The 20,083-nt window shown below is 40.2% G+C and overlaps 1 protein-coding gene across 2 annotated transcripts in view; it reads left to right on the top strand.

Moving 5' to 3' along the window:
• The window catches only part of APBA1 (amyloid beta precursor protein binding family A member 1), a 289,420-nt gene extending 269,583 nt beyond the window's left edge, over positions 1 to 19,837 (top strand). For both annotated transcript variants that reach the window (XM_069086984.1, XM_069086983.1), the window contains 3 exons: positions 7,233 to 7,352; positions 10,438 to 10,578; positions 15,358 to 19,837. In XM_069086984.1, coding sequence (XP_068943085.1) covers positions 7,233 to 7,352; positions 10,438 to 10,578; positions 15,358 to 15,429 — 333 coding nt within the window. In that variant the 3' untranslated portion in view covers positions 15,430 to 19,837. The remainder of the gene's footprint in view (positions 1 to 7,232; positions 7,353 to 10,437; positions 10,579 to 15,357) is intronic.
• Positions 19,838 to 20,083: the final 246 nt, after the last annotated feature.

The raw sequence follows: 20,083 nt of genomic DNA, 5'->3' as shown, positions 1-20,083 counted from the left end.
TCCAAGTTTCTAAGTAACTTTTTATAGTAGCAGGAATAGACTTATTCTGTTCCATTCACACTCTTTCCTGGTCCCTTTATGACCAAGAACATACATTTGTGAAATGAATGACTGTGGATAAGGGCCATTACACTCATCACAGAGAAAAGCCAGCTGGCTGACATGGGTTACCAACAACCTTGACCTCCTTAATTCCCTGGTCTAACGAATCATTCGAGTGAATTGGAAGGTTGGAAATAAGCACGCACGGCAATCTGACCTAGCCAGGACTAAAGCATTCCTCAAAGCAGCTGACCACGACTTGGGAGTGTCTTCATCCTAGATCCACAAAAAGGCAGAGAAACAGATAGGCAGAACATTTCCCTGCTGAATCAGCCCATCTCTGCGCACCCATTCAAAGCAAACATCCTTGACACAGGGAGGAAGATGGGAGGGGGGAGAGGAAGACCAACATTTGTGAAGCACAGTTCTCATTCGGTATTGTCATTGCATGAGACTGCCGAGACTAATCTTTCCAGCAAGCGTACCTTCATAAGCAGGGAGCAGAGGAAAGGAATATGGCGGTCATAGGATTCTCAATTTAGAGCCAGGGAGGAACGTAGAGTTTACCTTATCTAACTGTTTCATTTCATAGAAGAGAAAGCTGAGAAACTAAATGATTAAGGGTCATAGAGCTTACAGAGCTGGGGTTTTTTTATCTCTGGGTTCTGTGAACTTTTATTTTAAAAATTTTAATGATTGAATTTTAAAATTTCTTTTGTTCAGTCATTTTTCAGTCATGTACAACTCTTCATGACCCCATTTGGGGTTTTCTTGGCAAAGATACTGGAGTGGTTTGTTGTTTCCTTCTTCAGTTCATTTTATGGATGAGGAAACTGAGGCAGGCAGGGTGAAGTGACTTGCCCAGGGTCACACAGCTAGCTAGCCTGCCACTAGCAACAAGGTGTCCTGGGCACATAGACAGCTAGCTACTAAAGACGTAGAAAAGAAAATTCTTTCTACCAGGAAAGTCCTTGGCATTATTACATGGTTCATTGTAGGAAGCAGATTTCGATTTATCAATGGAAACAACAGTAGAGGAGACTTTTTATCATCTGCTTTCCTTCTGGGCTCTTCTACCTGACTTGTAGTTCAAACTTCCCTAGGGATGTTATCTCTCCCTATTAATGAATGTGATCTTCTCGGGATAAGGAACTGTCTTGATTTTCTGGTTGTATCCCCAGCTAGCACACTGCACTTGAATATAACTGAACATTCACTCATTTCAGTTATATTCAACTCTTCATGACCCCATTTGGGGTTTTCTTGGGAAAGATACTGGCATGTTTTGCCATTTCCCTTTCCAGCTCATTTTACAGATGAGGAAACTGAGGCAGAGTTAAGTGACTTGCCCAAGATCACACAGCTACTGTGTGAGGTCAGGTTTTAACTTGAGTCTTCCTTGACTCGTTGCCTGGCGCTCTATCCACTCAGCCACCTAGCTGCCCCAACAATAAATACTTTTTCATTCATCCCGTTCTATCTCATTACTCAGAGCCAGTAAGCAGCAGAATTCAGGTCTTGGAATTCTAGTCCCTGCACTTGTTTCCCCAATATACCAGTCTGCCTCAGTATATGGACTCTACTAGGTGGAGTTGGCCCCATATTAGATTGCTGTCACCTTTCTAGGTGTTTTTTTTGTGTCTGTAATATGCAGACAGTGGCAATGGTTGTCCTCAGTTATGTTGGGCCAAAGCATAGTGATTAACAGCTGTGTTTTTTTGGTTTGGGTTTTTTTGTTTATTTTGGAGGGGGGGGAGGCTGGGCAACTGGAATTAAGTGACTTGCCCAAGGTCACACAGCTTGTAAGTGTTAAGTGTCTGAGGCCAGATTTGAACTCAGGTCCTCGTGACTCCAGGGCTGGTGCTCTATTCACTGTGCCACCTAGCGCCCCTGTTAACAGCTATTTTAAAAAATGCAATGACTCTATACATGTTGAAGGTTTTCCCCTCCCCAGAAAAAATCTAGCACTGGGCCTGATTTGTCAGCTCACATGTGAGGCTTTTCCCCATTCCATCTGTGGTCTCTACAGATTTGACCTATTTCCAAGTTAATCTCTATTTCATTTACCAGAATCTCTTTCATCCCTCTTTTTCTTTCACTTTGCACCTCTTGGTCCCTGGGAAGAAAGATATCTTGAGAACAGCTTCTTCTCCTCTCTGCGTGGGGCTCTGGTTGGAAATAGGGACATTAATAAACTGGGGTTTTCCCCAAAGTAATCTGCCTCATCAGGGTGGGGATTGAGATCATCACAGCTCTAGCGGCTTAGCTTAAGGGAGCTCTATGAAACTCCTGAAGAAGGCTTGTAAGCGGCAAGTCATTGGGAGAGGACCAGACAATGATGGCAACTCCGTCAAGAATAATTGTCTTATCTGGGCTTCCCTGTGGTTGGAGAGAAGGACCCCATAGCAGGAAGTTAGGAGTGGCTCCGTAGCGGCTGAAATTTAAGGGGCATTGAGAGTAGAGAAGGAATAAACATCCTTCGAGACAGCAGAAATAAGGTCATTGGATGATAGATTTAGAACCGGAAGCAATTCATAGACACATACATATACACACATAACATATTAAAGCATCCTTTCCGTGCATAAATTGGATCATTAGATAATAGAATTGGAGCTGGAAGCAACATATGTGTGTGATATTATATATAATATATAGATATATACTCTTTGTTTATGTGTATGTGTATGTGTATATCATATATGTTATATATAATATTTCATATAACATAAATAGGGTCATCAGATATACATATAGGTATATATGTTGGTTCTAGCTATAAATCTATTATCCAGTAACTCTATTCTGTGAGAGTGGATGTTCAGTTCCTCTCATATATTGAGATATGACACATCCATATATCATAGATACATTATGTATACATACATATGTGTACATATGATTTCATTGATATAGTGAATTCCCAGTGTGGAAACTTCCTCTATTGATGCAGATCAATAGCCTATCTATAATCAACTTTCCTATATTTTATCTTAGAAGCAGCTTAGGTAGATAAAACTCTGGGCCCGGAGTCAGGAAGACCTGAGTTCAAATTTGGTTCTCAGACACTTACTAGCTTTGTGACTCTGGGCAAGTCATTTTACCTCTGTTTGCTTTAGTTTCTCAATCTGTAAAGTGGGGATAAAAATAACAATACCTAGCATACAGTCACCAGACCTCCAATCTGGTGATGACTTCCTTCCCTGAACCTTCTACTGATGCTTTCAGGCCATGTTTATAGAGCAGTGCAAGGGCGTGCTGATGGATGTTTAACCCACTGGACTGGTAGGTGGAGGTGGAGGGTGTGGAAGTATGCACACACACTTTTAAATTTAATCTGAATTATTAACACTTTCTTAAAACTGTTCCCTGATTTCATAAAGCCCCTGAAGGTGCCATTCTCCCTCCCCACCTCCCTTTCAGCTTCTTTTTAAGTGCAGTCTCCCCCATTTGACTATGAGCCCCTTGAGGGCAGGAACTGTCTCTCACCTTTCTTAGGATTCCCAGCATTCAGCACAGTGCCTGGCACATAGTAGGGGCTTACTAAATGTTTATCAACTATTGACAATTAGCAAAACAATAAATAAAGCCTTGATTTGTGGCAGTTGCCAATTTCTGAGGTGTGAATGTTCATGCTAAATTTTTAATGATGGACTTTCACAAGCCCAGGCTCCAGCACACCCCTGCAGGTAACTCAGGTCTTTCCTCAAAGATGAGTGTCACCTTCAGACTCACAGGTCTCACTATACCCTGTCAAAGATTTTTGGGGCAGCTAGGTGGCACAGTGAATAGAGCACCGGCCCTGGAGTCAGGAGAACCTGAATTCAAATCAGACCTCAGACACTTGACACACTTACTAGCTGTGTGACCTTGAGCAAGTCACTTAACCCCAATCACCCTGCCTTCCCCCCTCCAAAAAAGGATTGGTTCTAATGTCAGTCATGAGAAAACCAAACTGTCTGGACTTGTATGATCAGAGAAAACTCTATTTGGACTATTACAGATATTTCCAACTCGTTTCCAAAATAGAACTTGTTTTATTCCCCACAAAATACTTTGATATTTAAATATAGTTTGGAGTATTTTCCCCTAAATCTATTATCACGAGTTTGCCTGTAGCGTTTAAGGCTGTCAATTTTCTCTCTATTCACACAGCCTTATGAGGTCTTCCTTCATTCTTTCCCCATCAGCTTAGAATTTCACTACCTGGAAGATGCTGTCTTGAGTTGATGCTTGTCATGAGTTCAAATCCCACCTCAGACACCTAGCTGTGTGACCTGCCTCATTTTCTTCACTATAAAATCTTGGGATAAAAATATCACCTTTCTCTCAGAGTTGTTGTGAGGATCAAATGAGAGAATGTTTGTAAAAAATGCTTAGCACACAGACTAGCACCCTGTGGGTGCTTAAAAAATGTTTATTCCCTTCTCGTTCCCTTTACTCTACCTATTCCAGAACATTTGTTAAATTGTTGAATAAGATTGGTTCTAACATCAGTCATATATTTAGATCTGTAAGAGATGTCAGATTCCATCTAGTGCCTACCTTCATTTTACAGATGAGGAAACTGAGGCTCAGAGAGGTTAATTGACTTTCCCCCAGTCAACAGCTACTTAATGTCAGAAGCAGTATTTGAATCCTCTCTCTTTGATATCTTCATCCAGCACTTTAGCCATTACAATATGATTTCTCACTAGGTAATATATCACTAAGAAAGCATACTGTGTGTATTTGTCTGATCAGAGAAGGACCCAATTATCCCTGTTCTTTATTCTTGTGGCTAAGCTAACACCATATCCATGACTAAGTTATACCCAGTCCCAGTGTTAGTGCTCAGTTTTGAAATGGCCATTGCTATTTAATTTGCTGTTGAAACAATGACCTCCAGCAATAAAGTTATGGATTTTTTTTCTATTTCAGAGATTAAAATTTACCTCTTTCATTCTTTAAAAATATTCCCCTTGGTTCTCTTATGCATTGTCTAGCAAGAGTAAATCCAGCTTTGGGGCTTTCCTAAAAGGGATATATAACTATGTGGTGATGGATAGATTCTTTGATAGAACGTTTCTTCTAGCTACATTAGGAAGGAATAAGGGACCTCAAGCTAGTACAAGAATGGAGAGATTGTTTTAACTAGACCCTGCAAGGGGACTATTAATACTTTTGGGGTTTTTTTTGCTTTGTTTTGTTTTAGAGAAGAATTTAATAAGGTAGGGGAGAGGAAAGGATTGGGCAGGAATACTGTGGACATGGGTCATCTCCAGATTTCAGATCACCCATTCATCTCAACAACATCCTGCCTCACCATGAAATCTATTACTTTTTGCAAGGGGTAGAATGAGGCACGCTGAGTTTCACCTCCCATATGTGTTTGTCCCCATCCCCTCTTGTCAGTGCCAGTAAGCAATGAAATTCCAGAAGAGCACCCAGCAGTTGGGAGAAGTGGAAGCCAGGGGCTCTGAATTACCTACAGATGGTAACCACGTGTTGGCTGTGCTGATCTGACGCACCTGCTTTGCAAAAGAGGAAAATGTGGACTTTGGATTTTCACCCCAAATAGGCATTTCCCCGCTTCTGTCCCCCTCTTCCACATCCTCTCCCCCAAATTCAAGGATACTTGAACTAGTCTTAGCCCATACTTTGTTTTTCTAGCAGAAGAATCCATGTGACAAGTTGTCTACAGAACTACAGAAGGCAACAATGTTTTCATGGTTTCCTAGAAAACAGCCCATTTTTCCAAATAAGTTACTCACGCCTTCACATGTAAACTCGACATTATATACTTGCCTTTGAATGGGTGGGGTGGGAGTGGGAGGGAGAGAGAGAATTTGGAACTCAACAGTTTTAAAAATGAATGATTAAAATTTTTTTTACATGTAATTGTAACTTAAATGCAATATTTAACAAAATAAATAATTTTTTTAATTTAAAAAAGATGTTTTAAAAGAAATTACCCAAAAGAAGCAGGTCTCTTGGCTGCCAAAATGACTTCATTTAAAGCATTTGGATTTGGGGGTCTTTTGGGGGGGGGGAGTTTAAGCAACAATAATATTTGATTTTGAATCAGGGACCAGTTTGCAGGACTAGAAGCTGCTACGGACTAGGGACTTTGCAATCACAGTCCTTATAGCAGTGGGCAGGTGGCATTTTAGAAAGAGTGCTCAAATTCCGAGTCAGGAAGGCCTGGATTAAAATACTGGCCATTAGCTAGTTTTGTAACCCTGAGCAAGTTACTTTAAAAAAGACACTTAAAATCTTTCAACATCAGTCTCTCTTCATCTATAAAATGGGGATAATGATAGCTCCCATCTCATAGTGTTATTTTGAGTCTCAAGATATGTAAAGCTTGCTTTTTAAATGCTGTTATTATTAATGAAAAATCAGTTACTCAATTCATAAGCATTTACACAACATCTGTTATGTAGTAAGCACAATTCTGGGTGCCAGGGTTAGAAATACAAAGATGCCTACTCTCATGGAGCTTATAGTCTGCTAGGATGAGGGGAGGGGTAGAATAAAAACTATTGTATTAAAAGCAGCAAGCATTTATTACGTGTTCACCATGAATTTTGCTACTGTCCTGGGCCTGTAAAGACAAACAATAAAGCTATCTCCACTCTTAAGGAATTGGCATTTGTATCAGGGGAGAAGGCGTGCGCACATAAGTATTTACAGAACAAATTAAAGTGGGGTGACTAGGTATTGAAGTGAATAGAGCACCTGCCTTGGAGTCAGGAGGACCTGAGTTCAAATCCAGCCTTTGACATTTAACACTTACTAGCTGTGTGACCTTGGGCAAGTCACTTAACCCCAATTGCCATGCCTTCTCCCCTCCAAAATCAAAAGAAGAAGTAGAAGGTAGTTAAGGAGCTTCCCCTTTCCTTTCCCCCAGTGTGGGCTTTGGAAAGGAGTAATGTAGAAAAGGTGATGATCGAGCCTGGTCTTGGAGGAAAGGGCATTCATCCAATGGTGCCGGTGAGGAGGGAAGACATTCCAGGCATTCAGAGGGGCACAGATGGGAGAAAGGATGTTGTGTATGAGATACAGGTCAATTTGGCAAGATCCTGATCAGAGAGGAGGAGGGAGAAAATTATTAAAAAAAGATGTCTGTTGGGATTTGATTTTTCCTTTGCTATTGACTCCTCTGCTGCTTAACTCTTGTCTTCACCATGTCTGTGGGTTCCTTTCAGGGTTTAAAGAATCAGTCCCGAGTGAAGCTCAACATTGTGAGATGCCCCCCAGTCACCACTGTGTTGATCAGAAGACCAGACCTCCGATACCAGCTGGGTTTCAGTGTCCAGAATGGAATTGTAAGTACCAAGCAACCAAATACTTGACAGAAGCCGCAGCAGAAATAGAATATCATAGTTGTTGTTTTTTTAAGTCTGTTGTGTCTCCAAAGAAACAGGGAAAGTCGGCACATTTAAATTCACTCATCTTTCCTTCCTCAATAGATTTCATCTCAGCTGAGATAAGCTGAAGCCGATGCAGGCTGACTGCTTTTACTTAAAAATATAAAAGGTACCTCCGTGGTTAGATAAGTGTTCTCTCCAGACCAGGCTAAGAGGCTAGAAGGAAGCAGTGCGTTTGGATCCTGCCTCTCATATTCACTCGCTGTGTCTTTGAATTCTTAGTGCTTCCATCCCCCCTTCTTCTTTGTGTGAATGTACTTTTGGCCTTGGTCCTAAGTCCCCTTTTCTTATGTCCTAGGGATCTTATCCTCCCCAGTGGATTCAATTATCACCTCCATGCAGATGACTCCCAAAGTTAGGCAGGGATTAGTTAAATAGCTTTTAATTAAATATAGCTATTAAGCCTTACTAGCTTAAGTTAAGACAGCACTTAGACTTTTGGGATACCCTGTGGATCCAGCCCTTACCTCTTTCCGTTGTGAAATCCAGCCCCACCTACAATATGAATTACGTGTGCCAAACTTCTTTCATCCGTTCTCTTTGTTTTCTATAGCTAAACTACAGGCTTGTCCATGACAAAAAATTATAACCAGTCATTTAAAACTCAAATTTGTAATAGCCTTTGCTATAGAGAACCCTGTCAAAGGCATTGTGAAAGTCAAGTTTAGTTAAGTTAAATTCACTAGCTCTCAGGAGGTATGCATGGTGTAGTAGATTAGAGCAAGCCTTAATTAAAGTCAAGAAGATCTGGGTTCAAGTGTTACCTCTGACATACACTAGCTTATGTGGTCACTTAACTTCCCAGTGCTCTGGGCAACTCTGTAAGATTATATAAACTATAGGAATACCAACTTGTATTGGTAAAGATAGTTTCCTTACCTGGGAGTTCCCTTTTTTCAGTGAAATCACAGATCCAGTCTCTATTTCTGGTTTTCTCTCACTTTATATACATACTTATTTACCCTCCTCAAAATATCCTGGTATATTAGACAGTTTTCATTTCCCCTCAGAATTTTTTTTGGATTTTTCTCCAAAAATACAATTGTTCTAGATATTAATTCTAGTGATAAGCCATCCTGCTCTATTCTGGCATGTTCTTCACTCATTAGCAAAAGCTGTCAGCATAGCATTGCTACCCTAGAGGAATGCTTGCCCCTCATATTTTGCTTTTGAAAAGAACAAATAAATCATCAAAAAAAAAACCAAAAGCTACATGGCATGAGTAATTTTTTATCCATATATTATTTCCCCTTTTCTCTTCATTGTTTTTTCCAGAACATTAAAAAATACTCACATTTCTTTCCAGTCCCAGAAAATGTTTAGAGCTAAGTTGGGTCAGTCAAAGAGATCAGGGACCTGCCCAGAAGACTGTTTTTACCAAGAATCAACATACACAGGAAAATGTTCTCCATTTCTCAAAGAAGCATTAAGTATTTTGTTAGATGATCTCATTAAATGCTTATGCATTGTTTCAAATAAAGGACCATATTCTGAAATGAAGAGAAGGCCAAAGGAAGATCAAGTGTTCCTTTCCTTTTAAAAATGACCTTGATTTGGGGGCGGCCAGGTGGTGCAGTCAGTAAAGTGCTGGCCCCGTAGTTGGGAGGACCCAGGATCAGTTCTGGCCTCAGATACTTAACACCCACACAAAAAAACTGGCCATGTAACCTTGGGCAAGTTACTTAACCCCAATTGCTTTTTTTTTTTAAAATGACCTTGATTTTGTAGGTGATAGTATTATACTTTTAAATTCCATGCTATTACATAGACTTGTGGACAGCAATACGGACATTAAACTGTTGCACCAATGCAGATCCCTCCCAAATGTAGATTTTTTTAGCCCAGATTTCTCTTCCAAACTAGATGGAGCAATTCCTCAAACTCTTCACATCCTAGACCTGGTCTGTCACTGAGCACACTAATTCTCTTCCTCCTCCTGATTTCGCTATTTCTGTCACTATTGCCAAACTGAAGTCAGTCTCTTTTATTCTAAACCATCCAGGGTATATTTTTTTATACTTGAATCCTCTTCATTTCTTACTTTTCATTCAGCTACCAAGGCCATCAATTCTATCTCGAAAATTTCTCATATCCATCACTCAATCAATGAACAAGCCTTTATCTAGTACCCACTTTGTGCCAGGCAAGATGCAGCATGGAGTAGGTAAAGAGACAGTCTCAGAGTCAGAAATACCTGGAGTCACCTCATCTCTGACATCTGCCAACTAGTTTTGGAATGGAGAGAGGAGGATTTCCTCCCTTCTTTATATTCCCAGGGCTTAACACAATGCCTAACAAGACCTACAAAATTACAGTTGCAGTAAAAAAACAAAACAAACAACGTGGTACACTCTCTACTAGGTGCTGGGAACATCAGGACAAATACAAAAGTCACATCTTCTTGCTTTTGCCATTACTATTACCCTAATAGCAATCTCGTTACCACCCACCGCTTACAACATCTTCTGTTAGTTCTGTTCTTCTCCACTCTGATTCATTCCCTAATCCAAAGGTTTGTAAGGGGTGTCTGTGTCTGTCTGTCTATCTGTCCAACATGGACCCCTTTGGCAGTACTGATATCAGAAGGCAGTCATTTTTTCATTCATCAGATCTTAACCAGGATATTGGGAAATGCTTTGGATTGTGACCTTTAGGAAAATAGTCTGTTACAGAGAATGAAAAGTTAAAAGAATGGGCATTTAAGTGGCCAGAAGAAATAACTTTTTATTCCAAGGCCTAACTGAGCTGTGATCGTCAGAATAAACATATAGTGCAAATTTAAATTGGTGTTAGATTCTCTGATTCATTGTCATATGGGAGACTTAGCTAACCTCTGCCGTATTTTTAGTGCAAGGAAGATTATCGGGAGGGACTTAAGCCCCTTTTTCTTCCTTGCAGGCTCCAAGTACTTCCTCAGAGATCGGGTACCATGGTGATTCTTGGGTCAACAGGGATTAATTTGGCCTTTTTTTTTTCTCACTAGATCTGCAGCCTCATGCGAGGAGGGATAGCCGAGCGGGGCGGAGTTCGAGTGGGACATCGAATCATTGAAATCAATGGACAGAGTGTTGTAGCCACACCCCACGAGAAGATTGTTCACATTCTCTCCAATGCTGTTGGGGAGGTAGGAGCTGAAATACATAGACTTAGAAGAGGGATCTGTAGAGGCCATCTAATACCCACCAGCCACTGGGCAGAATAGTAAATAAACCATCCAGCCAGAGGATGGTCTGAGATATCTGGAAGGGAGGGGCTCTGTATGCTTCCCTGTTTTCCATCCCAGCATTAAATAACCCTAGGTAACCAAGAGAAGATTTTCCTCACACCTAAATTACCTCTCTATTGCTAGAATTTACACCCATTTCCTTTGATTCTATCCAGGTATTTATATGACATAGAATCAAGAGGACCTGAGTTCAAATTCCACCCTAAATAAATGCTAACTGTATAATCCTGGGCAAGTCATTTAACTTCTGAGCCCTCGGTTACATCATCTGTAAAATGGGGATAATAATCATCCCTGTCTCACAGAGTTGTTGTGATTGAATGAAATAATCAGTGTGCTTTGAGAGAATAACTTTTAGTAGCTTGGAGCTTCTCTAGGAAGTAAAATTAAGTCGCCTTTTTTTCACCCAGACTTTTTTTTAGCTTCTCACTTTCTAAACTGTTTTCCATCTCTTTTGTTATTTTTCTACTTCTTTGTGACCTTTTCAGTTCTCCCCATGGCCCAGTATCCAAATCACTTCCCCACTAGCTTAGCAGTTTTAATTATTTCATCAAGGTTGAAACAATAGAAAATCACCTTAAGTTTCCTGTATGTATGTATATAATAAATATATATGTGTTTATGGGGGTGTATGTGTATATATGTATATACATAGAGATGTGTATGCATATATATTATATACATAATGTAAATGCATTGTGTATTGGGTGGGTCAGATTATCAGTTTGAATATGCGTTGGCCAATGGGGGAGTCCCTGTTTGATTGTCAAGGCCTAGCATCAACTGACTAATTAATAATTGCCCTAATAAGGATATCCTACAAGAACAGGATGAATTGGGTCAACAAACAAATAAATGGCAATTTTGGAAGGAGTAGTATTCCCCAGGCCTCCAAGGAAACTAAAACCTCAGGTAATGTAGGTTCAGCCAGCTATCAGTGTCAGGTAGGCTGCTTGGCCTTGAATGATGACCCATCCAAAACTGACTGTGTGACCAGGTACAGGAGATGGGAGGCTGGAATTACAGGATAGGCCTTCATCAGCTGAAGGTAGTCTTGAAAAAGGAGAGAGAATGGTAAACCGAGATGTGAGACCATGGGGCTCACTGCATCACGTGGATTGTATCACATGGGCAAGTATGCATCTCTCCAGTGTCTTTAACTCTCACTACCCTATGGGTGGTGTGATTATTGTTTTATTAAGCCCATTCTTATATATCTCTTTTTGAGTTGCTAATGTTTTTCAAAGGTAAGTCCATAAGTTATTTTTTGCTTTAAGACACCAAAATCAGAGTTAGCTAAGGGAGACACACTTGTCTCTTACTTCCCATAGCCTTTTAAAAATGAACATATTATTAATGCCTTTTGTTTTCATATCATAGCAGTTCCAGATATTACCTTCTCTTCAACTTCCCCTGACCCCTAGTGAGTTTTCCCTTGTATCAAAACTTAAGACCGAACAATATCACAGCCACCAAGCTCCCCAAAGCCTTTTGCTTTTGTTCATCAACACCGCTGTACTATTGATTCATGTTCTTAGTCATGTCTTCTGGGACAAAGGGGAGAATCTGGAACAACGATCACATAGTATTTTTTATCTTTTTCTTTCTATTTTTAACCTTATCTCTCTTTAAAACCCTGGAGAGAAATAAGTTAAAGTATTCAAACCCGGGTCTTGTGTCTACTTCTGGTGTTTCTCCCACTAGACCCTCTTTTGTATTAAATGGTCACTTTGTTTTATATTTGTAACACCAGCCACAAAGAGGCAACGTGACTTAGTGTTTGGAGCCAGTGGACGTCAGCGGGAATCCTAGCTCTCTTGAGTGCTACCTGTGTGAACTGGTGCAAGTCTCAATCTTTTCTCTAGACCTCAGTCTTTTCATCTGTAAAATGATGATATTAGATGAGATGACTGCTACAGATCCCGATCTCTCTAGCTCCAGAGCTACAACTCTCCTCTTTTTGGCTGGCTAGTTGTTAGTAGAATGGGCAGCTAAGTGGCCCAGTGGATAGAGTGCCCCACCTGAAGTTAGAAAGATGAAGAGTCATCTTCCTGAATTCAAATCCAGCCTCAGACACTTAGCAGCTGGACAAGTCACTTAATCTTGTTTGCCTTAGTTTCCTCAATTATAAAATAAGCTGGAGAAGGAAATAGCAAACCACCCTAGTGTCTCTGCCAGGAAAACCCCAAAGAGATTCAGATATGTCTGAAAAAATTATCAGTTGTAGTAGTAGTAGTGGTGGTAGTAGTAGTGGTGGTGGTGGTAGTACAGTAGTAGTAGTAGTGGTGGTAGTAGTAGTACTGGTAGTGGTAGTAGTAGTGGTGGTAGTACAATAGTGGTAGTAGTAGTGGTGGTGGTGGTAGTACAGTAGTAGTAGTGGTAGTGGTAGTAGTAGTAGTGGTGGTGGTGGTGATGCTAGTAGTAGTAGTTTTGTAGCTACAGAAAGCATAGCATAGACTAGTAGGCTCTAGAGGCCACAGTAGTTTATAATGGGGACTTGGAAAGACTCTAGTTTGAATCCTTAATCTGATACTTACTTGCTCTTTGACTGTGAACAAATAATTGGAACTTCCTGAGTTTTCTCATCTATTAGGTGGTGGCCATACTTGTAATCTTTATGTAATATCAAATGACATAATGAATGAAAAGTACTCTGTATTCTTATAAACAAAAATAGCTGGTATTTATAAACCATTTAAAGCAAATATTATCTCATTTTCTCCTCACCACAACCATGGGAGATTGGTGCTTTTGTTATCCTGGTTTTACAGATGAGGAAATTAAGGTTATTCAGCTGAAGGGGTGGAGGGAGAGATTTAAGTGACTTGCCCAGGGTTACACAGCCAGTAAGTGTCTGAGGCTGGATTTAAACTCAGATTTTTCTGTTTTTGTGCCCACTGCTCTATTTGTAAAAAATGGGTAATACTATCCTGACTACTACCTCTTAGGGTTGTACTAAGTATCAAAGAAAGTTTTGGTTTTTGTTGTAGAGAAGAACTGTGATTTCATTGGTATAGGGAGTTCTCTTTCTGAAAAGATCTGACAGTAAGCATTTATTAAGCACCAACTGTTTACCGGGCACAAAGAATGAAACAACCCTTTTATTCCTCATAAACGTTTTTTTACATTACAAAAATTAAAATTCATTTTTGCCAATTTTAATAATCAAGAAAAAGAAAGTCTGACTATAATACTTAATGATATGGGTGTCACATTTATATAGAAAAACACAATGATAAAAAATATCATCATTGAAAATATTAACTTCAACTGTTTCATCTCAGATTTTCTTTATGTAATTGGGTATATTTGAATTAATAAATAAAAAATTTGATCAAGAAATATGGCTAACAATTTAAATGGACCTGATACTAGAATTTCCTTTAAACTTTTCTCAAATTCATCTTCATGTCTTTCCCTTATGGATTAGTAGAAGGAAAAATTAATCATGTGGAAACCCTCTTTCATTCAAATAATAAATTTTTAAAATATTTATGATCTATTTCACTTCTCCAGACTCTAAGCACAGAGGCTTCTCCAAGTCTGTGTGTTCACCAATATAAAAATGTTGGGGCGGCTAGGTGGTGCAGTGAGTAAAGCACTGGCCCCAGAGTCAGGAGGTCCTGAGTTTGGTTCCAGCCTCAGACACTGAACACCCACACAAAAAAAGTAGCTGTGTAACCTTGGGCAAGTTACTTAACCCCAATTGCACTCCAAAAAGGCAAAAATAAATAAATAAATAAATGAAAAAATTTGAAAATATTAAGTAAATATAAATTACACAAAATAGTTAAACACAAAGTAGACATGGGGGCAGCCAGGTGGTACAGTGGATAGAGTTCACCAGGCCTGGAGTCAGGAAGATTCATCTCCCAGTGTTCAAATCTGGCCTTGGACACTTACTAGCTGTGTGACCCTGGTCAAGTCATTTAACCCTGTTTGCTTCAGGTTCCTCATCTATAAAATGAGCTGGAGAAGTAAAGGGCAAGCCACTCCAGTATCTTTGCTAAGAAAATCCCAAATTGGGTCCCAAAGATTCAGAAATGACTGAAATGACCAAATAACAACAGGGAACTGCAGTAGCAGCTGAGGGGCTTTGACACCTGCTTTGTAACGCATCTAGCCTTAGAGAGTAGCCTAGGGTCTTGGAGATTATCTGTCTTGCCCAGGGTTCCATAGCCAGTTCAAACCCAACTCTTCTCCACTCTGTGGCCAGCTATTTTTGTTTTCTTTTTGGAGGGGAGAAGGCAGGGCATTTGGGGTTAAATGACTTGCCCGAGGTCCTTCAGCTAGCAAGTGCTAAGCGTCGGAGGCTGGATTTGAACTCAGGTCCTCCTGACTCCAGAACCGATGTTTTATTCACTGCGCCACCTAGCTGCCCTTGTGGCCAGCTCTTTATCCACTAGGCTGCTCTACTCCGTATCAAAGGTGACAATGTTTTTATATATAAGTGATGATGTTTTTTATAAAACATATATAAACACAGAATTTTATTTTCCTGTTTTACCAATTAGGAATTCCCTGTGTTAACTTGACCAGGATCCCTTCATCTACTCTGCTCTCCTAGGAAGGGAATTCCTGATTGGTCCTGCTTTGTAAGCAAATTGTTTTATAGCTGTAAAGCTTTGTGGGTATACTGCTTGACTGACTGGCTTTGTCTCTTTTCTCCCCACCTAGATTCACATGAAAACAATGCCAGCTGCCATGTACAGATTGTTGACGGCCCAAGAACAGCCTGTTTACATCTGAGATCCATGCTCCTCACCTTCATGACATGCATGAGGGCGCCTCCTCACCAGTGGTTATGTTTCTAGTGATGCTACTTGTGACCATGGAATCATTTCGTTTGCACTCTCTCTCACACACATTTTGTCACACACCAGAAGAAAAGTATCCATGAGGACCCCTTTTTTCTCCCTTGATCCATCTTTCTCCCCGCCCAGTTGTCATCCCCAAATACAAGTGATGTTTTAACGTATGTAGCTCCTTGCAGAAGGGAGAGCTGCCCAGATCTTTCCAGCAAACTTACCTGCAATTGAATCTTGTGGAGAGTTTATTAATACTCGGCATTTTCAGCATGCCTGGCATCCTGGAAGGGGTAGAAAATAGAAGGGCGAACTAGTTTTCCTGTGGAATCCAGACCTCACGGAAAGGTTTAAGAAATGCGGGTAATGGTGGGAGCTGAAGAATCCCGTGGCTAAAAGTTCTTTGGCGCACCTTGTTCTCTCCTTGGTGTACGTATGTCGGGACAAGATGGCGTATGGGGAGCCAAACAAGATATCTACACAGATTTTTATTGAGCAAAGTAGACTGAGGGCTTAACTCTCTTCACTATTTCCTCACAGAATTCCTGAGCAGGTTTCAAACATGATCCATGTTTGGTCTTTAATTTACAATATGTTTATTTACTCTAAATATAGATATTAAAAGGCCACTGGCATTTAAATAAAGAGGGAGAGGAGGGATCAGTGACATTTTCAAAGGGGTTATAATGGCCTTGCAGATAGCTTCAAGATTAGTCAGACCCACTAAGTTTACATAGGCTCCTCCCATGTCACTAGCCAATGAATACCAAAAGGGTATTCAAAGACCATATGTGGTCTTTCTGTTATATTCCGTTTCATCTATTCCATTCCACCAGGGTTATAAACTTAAACTCTAGGTCCCCAAGCACCATCTGTCAAAGGCCCACATCACTCCTAGAACATCTTTATCATGTAACTCAGACCTTTCCTGGTCCCTACAGGGGCTACATGGGTTGAAATTCCAACTTCACTCTGTCCTTTGGGCATCTGAACTCATTTTAACTGAGGGTACTTCCAAGTTTTCACATTCCCAAGTAACTTTTCCCTAGCATTTTGATAGAGCTCTCTAAGATTCACTGAATTGAAGCTGCTCCTCTAGCAGGCTTGAAGACAGAGATCCAGAAACTTATTCTTTGGTTACCCAGGAGTCCATCAGTCTCTTACTTTCCCAAGTTTTAAGTACCTCTGGTCGATAGCCTGAAGCAAGCTTCTTGTCTCCTTGGGACGAACAAGACATGCATATTCCCTACACAGCAAAAGTGATCATGGTGGGGAGACCGTATGGCCCTGGCGGACAATTTCTAAGCTTCATCTCCCAGCCTTGTGGATCTGAGAGAGAGTGGACCCAGTGTTGAATGTCCTCTGTGTGATTCAGGTGCCTCATATTTATGGACTCTTAGTTCAGCAACGGCATCTCAGTAATACTGTTATTCTGAGCCAGTTTTTACATATTCTTGGTCCAAAGAATATTTTTGATTTCATGTGGGGTGTAGTTTTGATTCTTTTGTTTTTTTTTTTGTCTTTGGGGTTTTTTTGTCTTACTTCATTTGTGACCTCAGTGGAATCAGGGGAAGAAAAACTAATATATTTTTAATATTAATATAAAACCCCTTGTCCTCTGCTTTTAAGATATTTATTCATTATGTCTGCTGACGTAGGAATTCAATGAGCAAACTGTGGGTAGTGGTTATTTATTACCATGGAGAGAGAAGGGAAGGGAATAAAAATAATAAAGATAAGAACCAAAAACTAGGCCCACATCTCCACCAGGAGGAGAAGTTACTTCATAAGGTCTAATCTACTTTTCTTTGGGACTCTATCAATGCAGTTTCTTTCTGGGGAAAAAAAAAATGGGCATCCCGTATCTTGAAATTATCAAAAGCTAAGTCTTTCATTTTCGAGCACATAGTTGATGGGAAAATGAAGCCAGACACATCAAGATAACAGCGTTGGGGAAAAGTAGAGCCCTTCCTCAATATTAATGCTTAAGTAGGCTGTAAGAGCTCTGAAGTCAACTTCTGGAATTTATACTGAAGGCCGACCTTAGGCTGAATTATGAAGTATCGCCCTTCGTAGGTGTGCCATTTCCTCCTCTTGCTAACACAGCTCTCCTGTGAGGAAAGCATTTCATGCTAAGGTGTTATGCTCAGGTTTACCATAGTATCTAAGCTTGAAGTCAGGAAAGAACAAGGGGTATCACAGTCCCCCAGACAGCTCTTCAAAACAATGTCTAGAGGAGAGTTGCTCATCCATACCAGTAAAGAGTTTTCTTCCTCTGATGAAATCACAAGTCTGGCCCTTCTCACTATTTCTCCAAAAAGGGGTTAGGGATTTAATGTTAGCTTTGGGGAATAATTGAAGTTTAAATGAGAAAGACACCTTAATTTAAAAGGAATGAATGGCTAATGACAGAATTTAGAAGTGGTGGGTGTTTTTGTGGGGGAAAGATCTTTCCTGAACTTCACTCCAAGTACACTATGGTAGGTCGTACCCTCTTTGTGTAAGGGTTTTCTTAGCTATGCTGGTAAAAGTTTCCTTATTTGTTGCTACTAGAGAGAATTCTGGCTTTGATTTTTGATGGTGCTGAAATAAAGATTCTTCTGTCCCCCTCTCACACCTCCTCCCCCCAACTCTGTATCTCCTCACCCAACTCCTAGAACAATGCCTTACCCAGGATTGGCATCATTGGCATCATGAATGTTTCAAGGGAGGAAGGGGGGATTCCAAGGAACAGTTGAAAAAGAATGTATTTTCCGCTTTTACCACTGATATAATACTGGACAAGTTTAAGAAAAGAAACAGAAATGGCAAACTTAGAAAGTGAGTAGACCCAATATATATTTTAGCACACAATTAAAATTGACTTAATGACCCAACATTCACATTAAGTAAAAGTAGTCCCTTGCTGCAGGATTTTGAATGCTACAGCAGCACTGATGATCAAAGGCAAAATATTTTCTGCCCACCACCAGGCAGAAGCTATTATGATTCAGGAGTGGGAGTTTTCTTAATGTTAGCAACTTAGTTTATAAAGATCACATTTTTTAAAAAACACTTTTTCTTAACATCCCTATATATAGTAATATATGTAAATATGATAAATACCATGTATAATTGAAAAGACTATGTACAGAGTAGCCTTTCCATAAGTTGCCTGAGTGAAAAGCTACTCCATGCGGGGTTGAAGAGTGCTGGTGACTACTGTCAGGTATAAAGCCCCATTTTTATTTACCTCTTTTTCATTCTGTGGAGATAAAAGAGTTCAGCTCTATTTCTTCAGTGTGAGGGTTGCAAGGAGCCACCCAGGGCCCCCGGGTGTTTGGGCCAGTGAAGACCACCGTCCACCTAAACTGCCCAGGAGCCAGAGCTCACTTCTCCAATTATAACTGCCACTGCCTACCAGGGTAGACTTTGCCAGAAGAAACTGGAGGCACAGAAGGGCTGGCTGCCATTTGATAGAGATGAGAACAAAACACAGAAGGTAAGTCACATTTTCCATAAGCACAGGTCCCCCAAAGGCCCCAAAATAAATTGCTACCTCCCCTTTTTTCCTTCTCCCATTCTACACACACACACACACAACACGCAGGTGCACACACCCACCCAATATGAACACGTGCACATTCCCCACAATGTCAGATATAAAAAAAAAACCAACCTATTTGTCCCTTCACTGGGGGTTCTGACCCAGTTGCATAACTGTTCTCAGTGTTTACATATAAGGGACCACCTCCACTCTGCCTCTGTTTCCTTCACAGGTTTGACAAAAAACCAGTCCATTCATTGATTTGAATTCCATCCATTGTCAAATCTTTGATTTGGTTTCCTTGAGTGTAGAACTCTTTAATTTATGCATTCCTGAATCTCGGCAGCGTCTGAAGATGATGGTGTGGGTGTGAGGTTTCTTGTACATATTTAGCACAGTACCTAGGCTACGAAGTGTAGTCTTGTTCTGTAAAGAAGGTGAGATAGAACTTGCTGTAAAGCGTGGGGAGAAGTACAGTATTGTATTTGTAACTATCGTTTTCTTTGTATACACTAAACAATGATCTCTATATATAAAATATAAATATATATAAATAATATATATAAATACAAATATATATATATATAAATATGTGTGTGAGCCTGGAATGTTGATGATACTGCACATCTATTGAATGTAATTCCTCTGACATTTTTGGTCACAGGTCTCCGGACCCCTCTCTGTACACACAGCAGCAGTGGTTTGATTTTTGGGGTTGTGTGATGTATTTACTGTGCTGCCTTCCCTTATTTAAACGAGTGCTGATGTCTGTAAGATTTGCAATGACAATAAAAAAAAAACAACACCCCTTATATCTTGGTCGTGGCTGAGTATTTGACACTCTTGGTGGGTAGGCCTGGCATAACGGGGACAAAAGTTTCCCAATAACTATTGTAAGAAAGAGGACTGTTCTGCCTTAGATTCAATTCAAGTGTTTAGGAAGGACCCTACTATGTGACCGATATGGTAGGAATTGAGCATATAAAGTCTGAAAGGGAAACCATCCCTCCCCTCAAGATATTACATTTTACTGAGGAAAACCACGTATACAAATAAGTAAATGTATAATGAA

This window comes from Petaurus breviceps, unplaced genomic scaffold (genome assembly GCF_028583685.1).
Source record: "Petaurus breviceps papuanus isolate PSGF00001 unplaced genomic scaffold, PetGlider_PUasm1.0 118, whole genome shotgun sequence".
In the NCBI taxonomy this organism is placed as follows: Eukaryota; Metazoa; Chordata; class Mammalia; order Diprotodontia; family Petauridae; genus Petaurus; species Petaurus breviceps.
The sequence above is the reverse complement of the archived record's forward strand: the minus strand, read 5'-3'. Positions and strand labels throughout refer to the sequence as shown.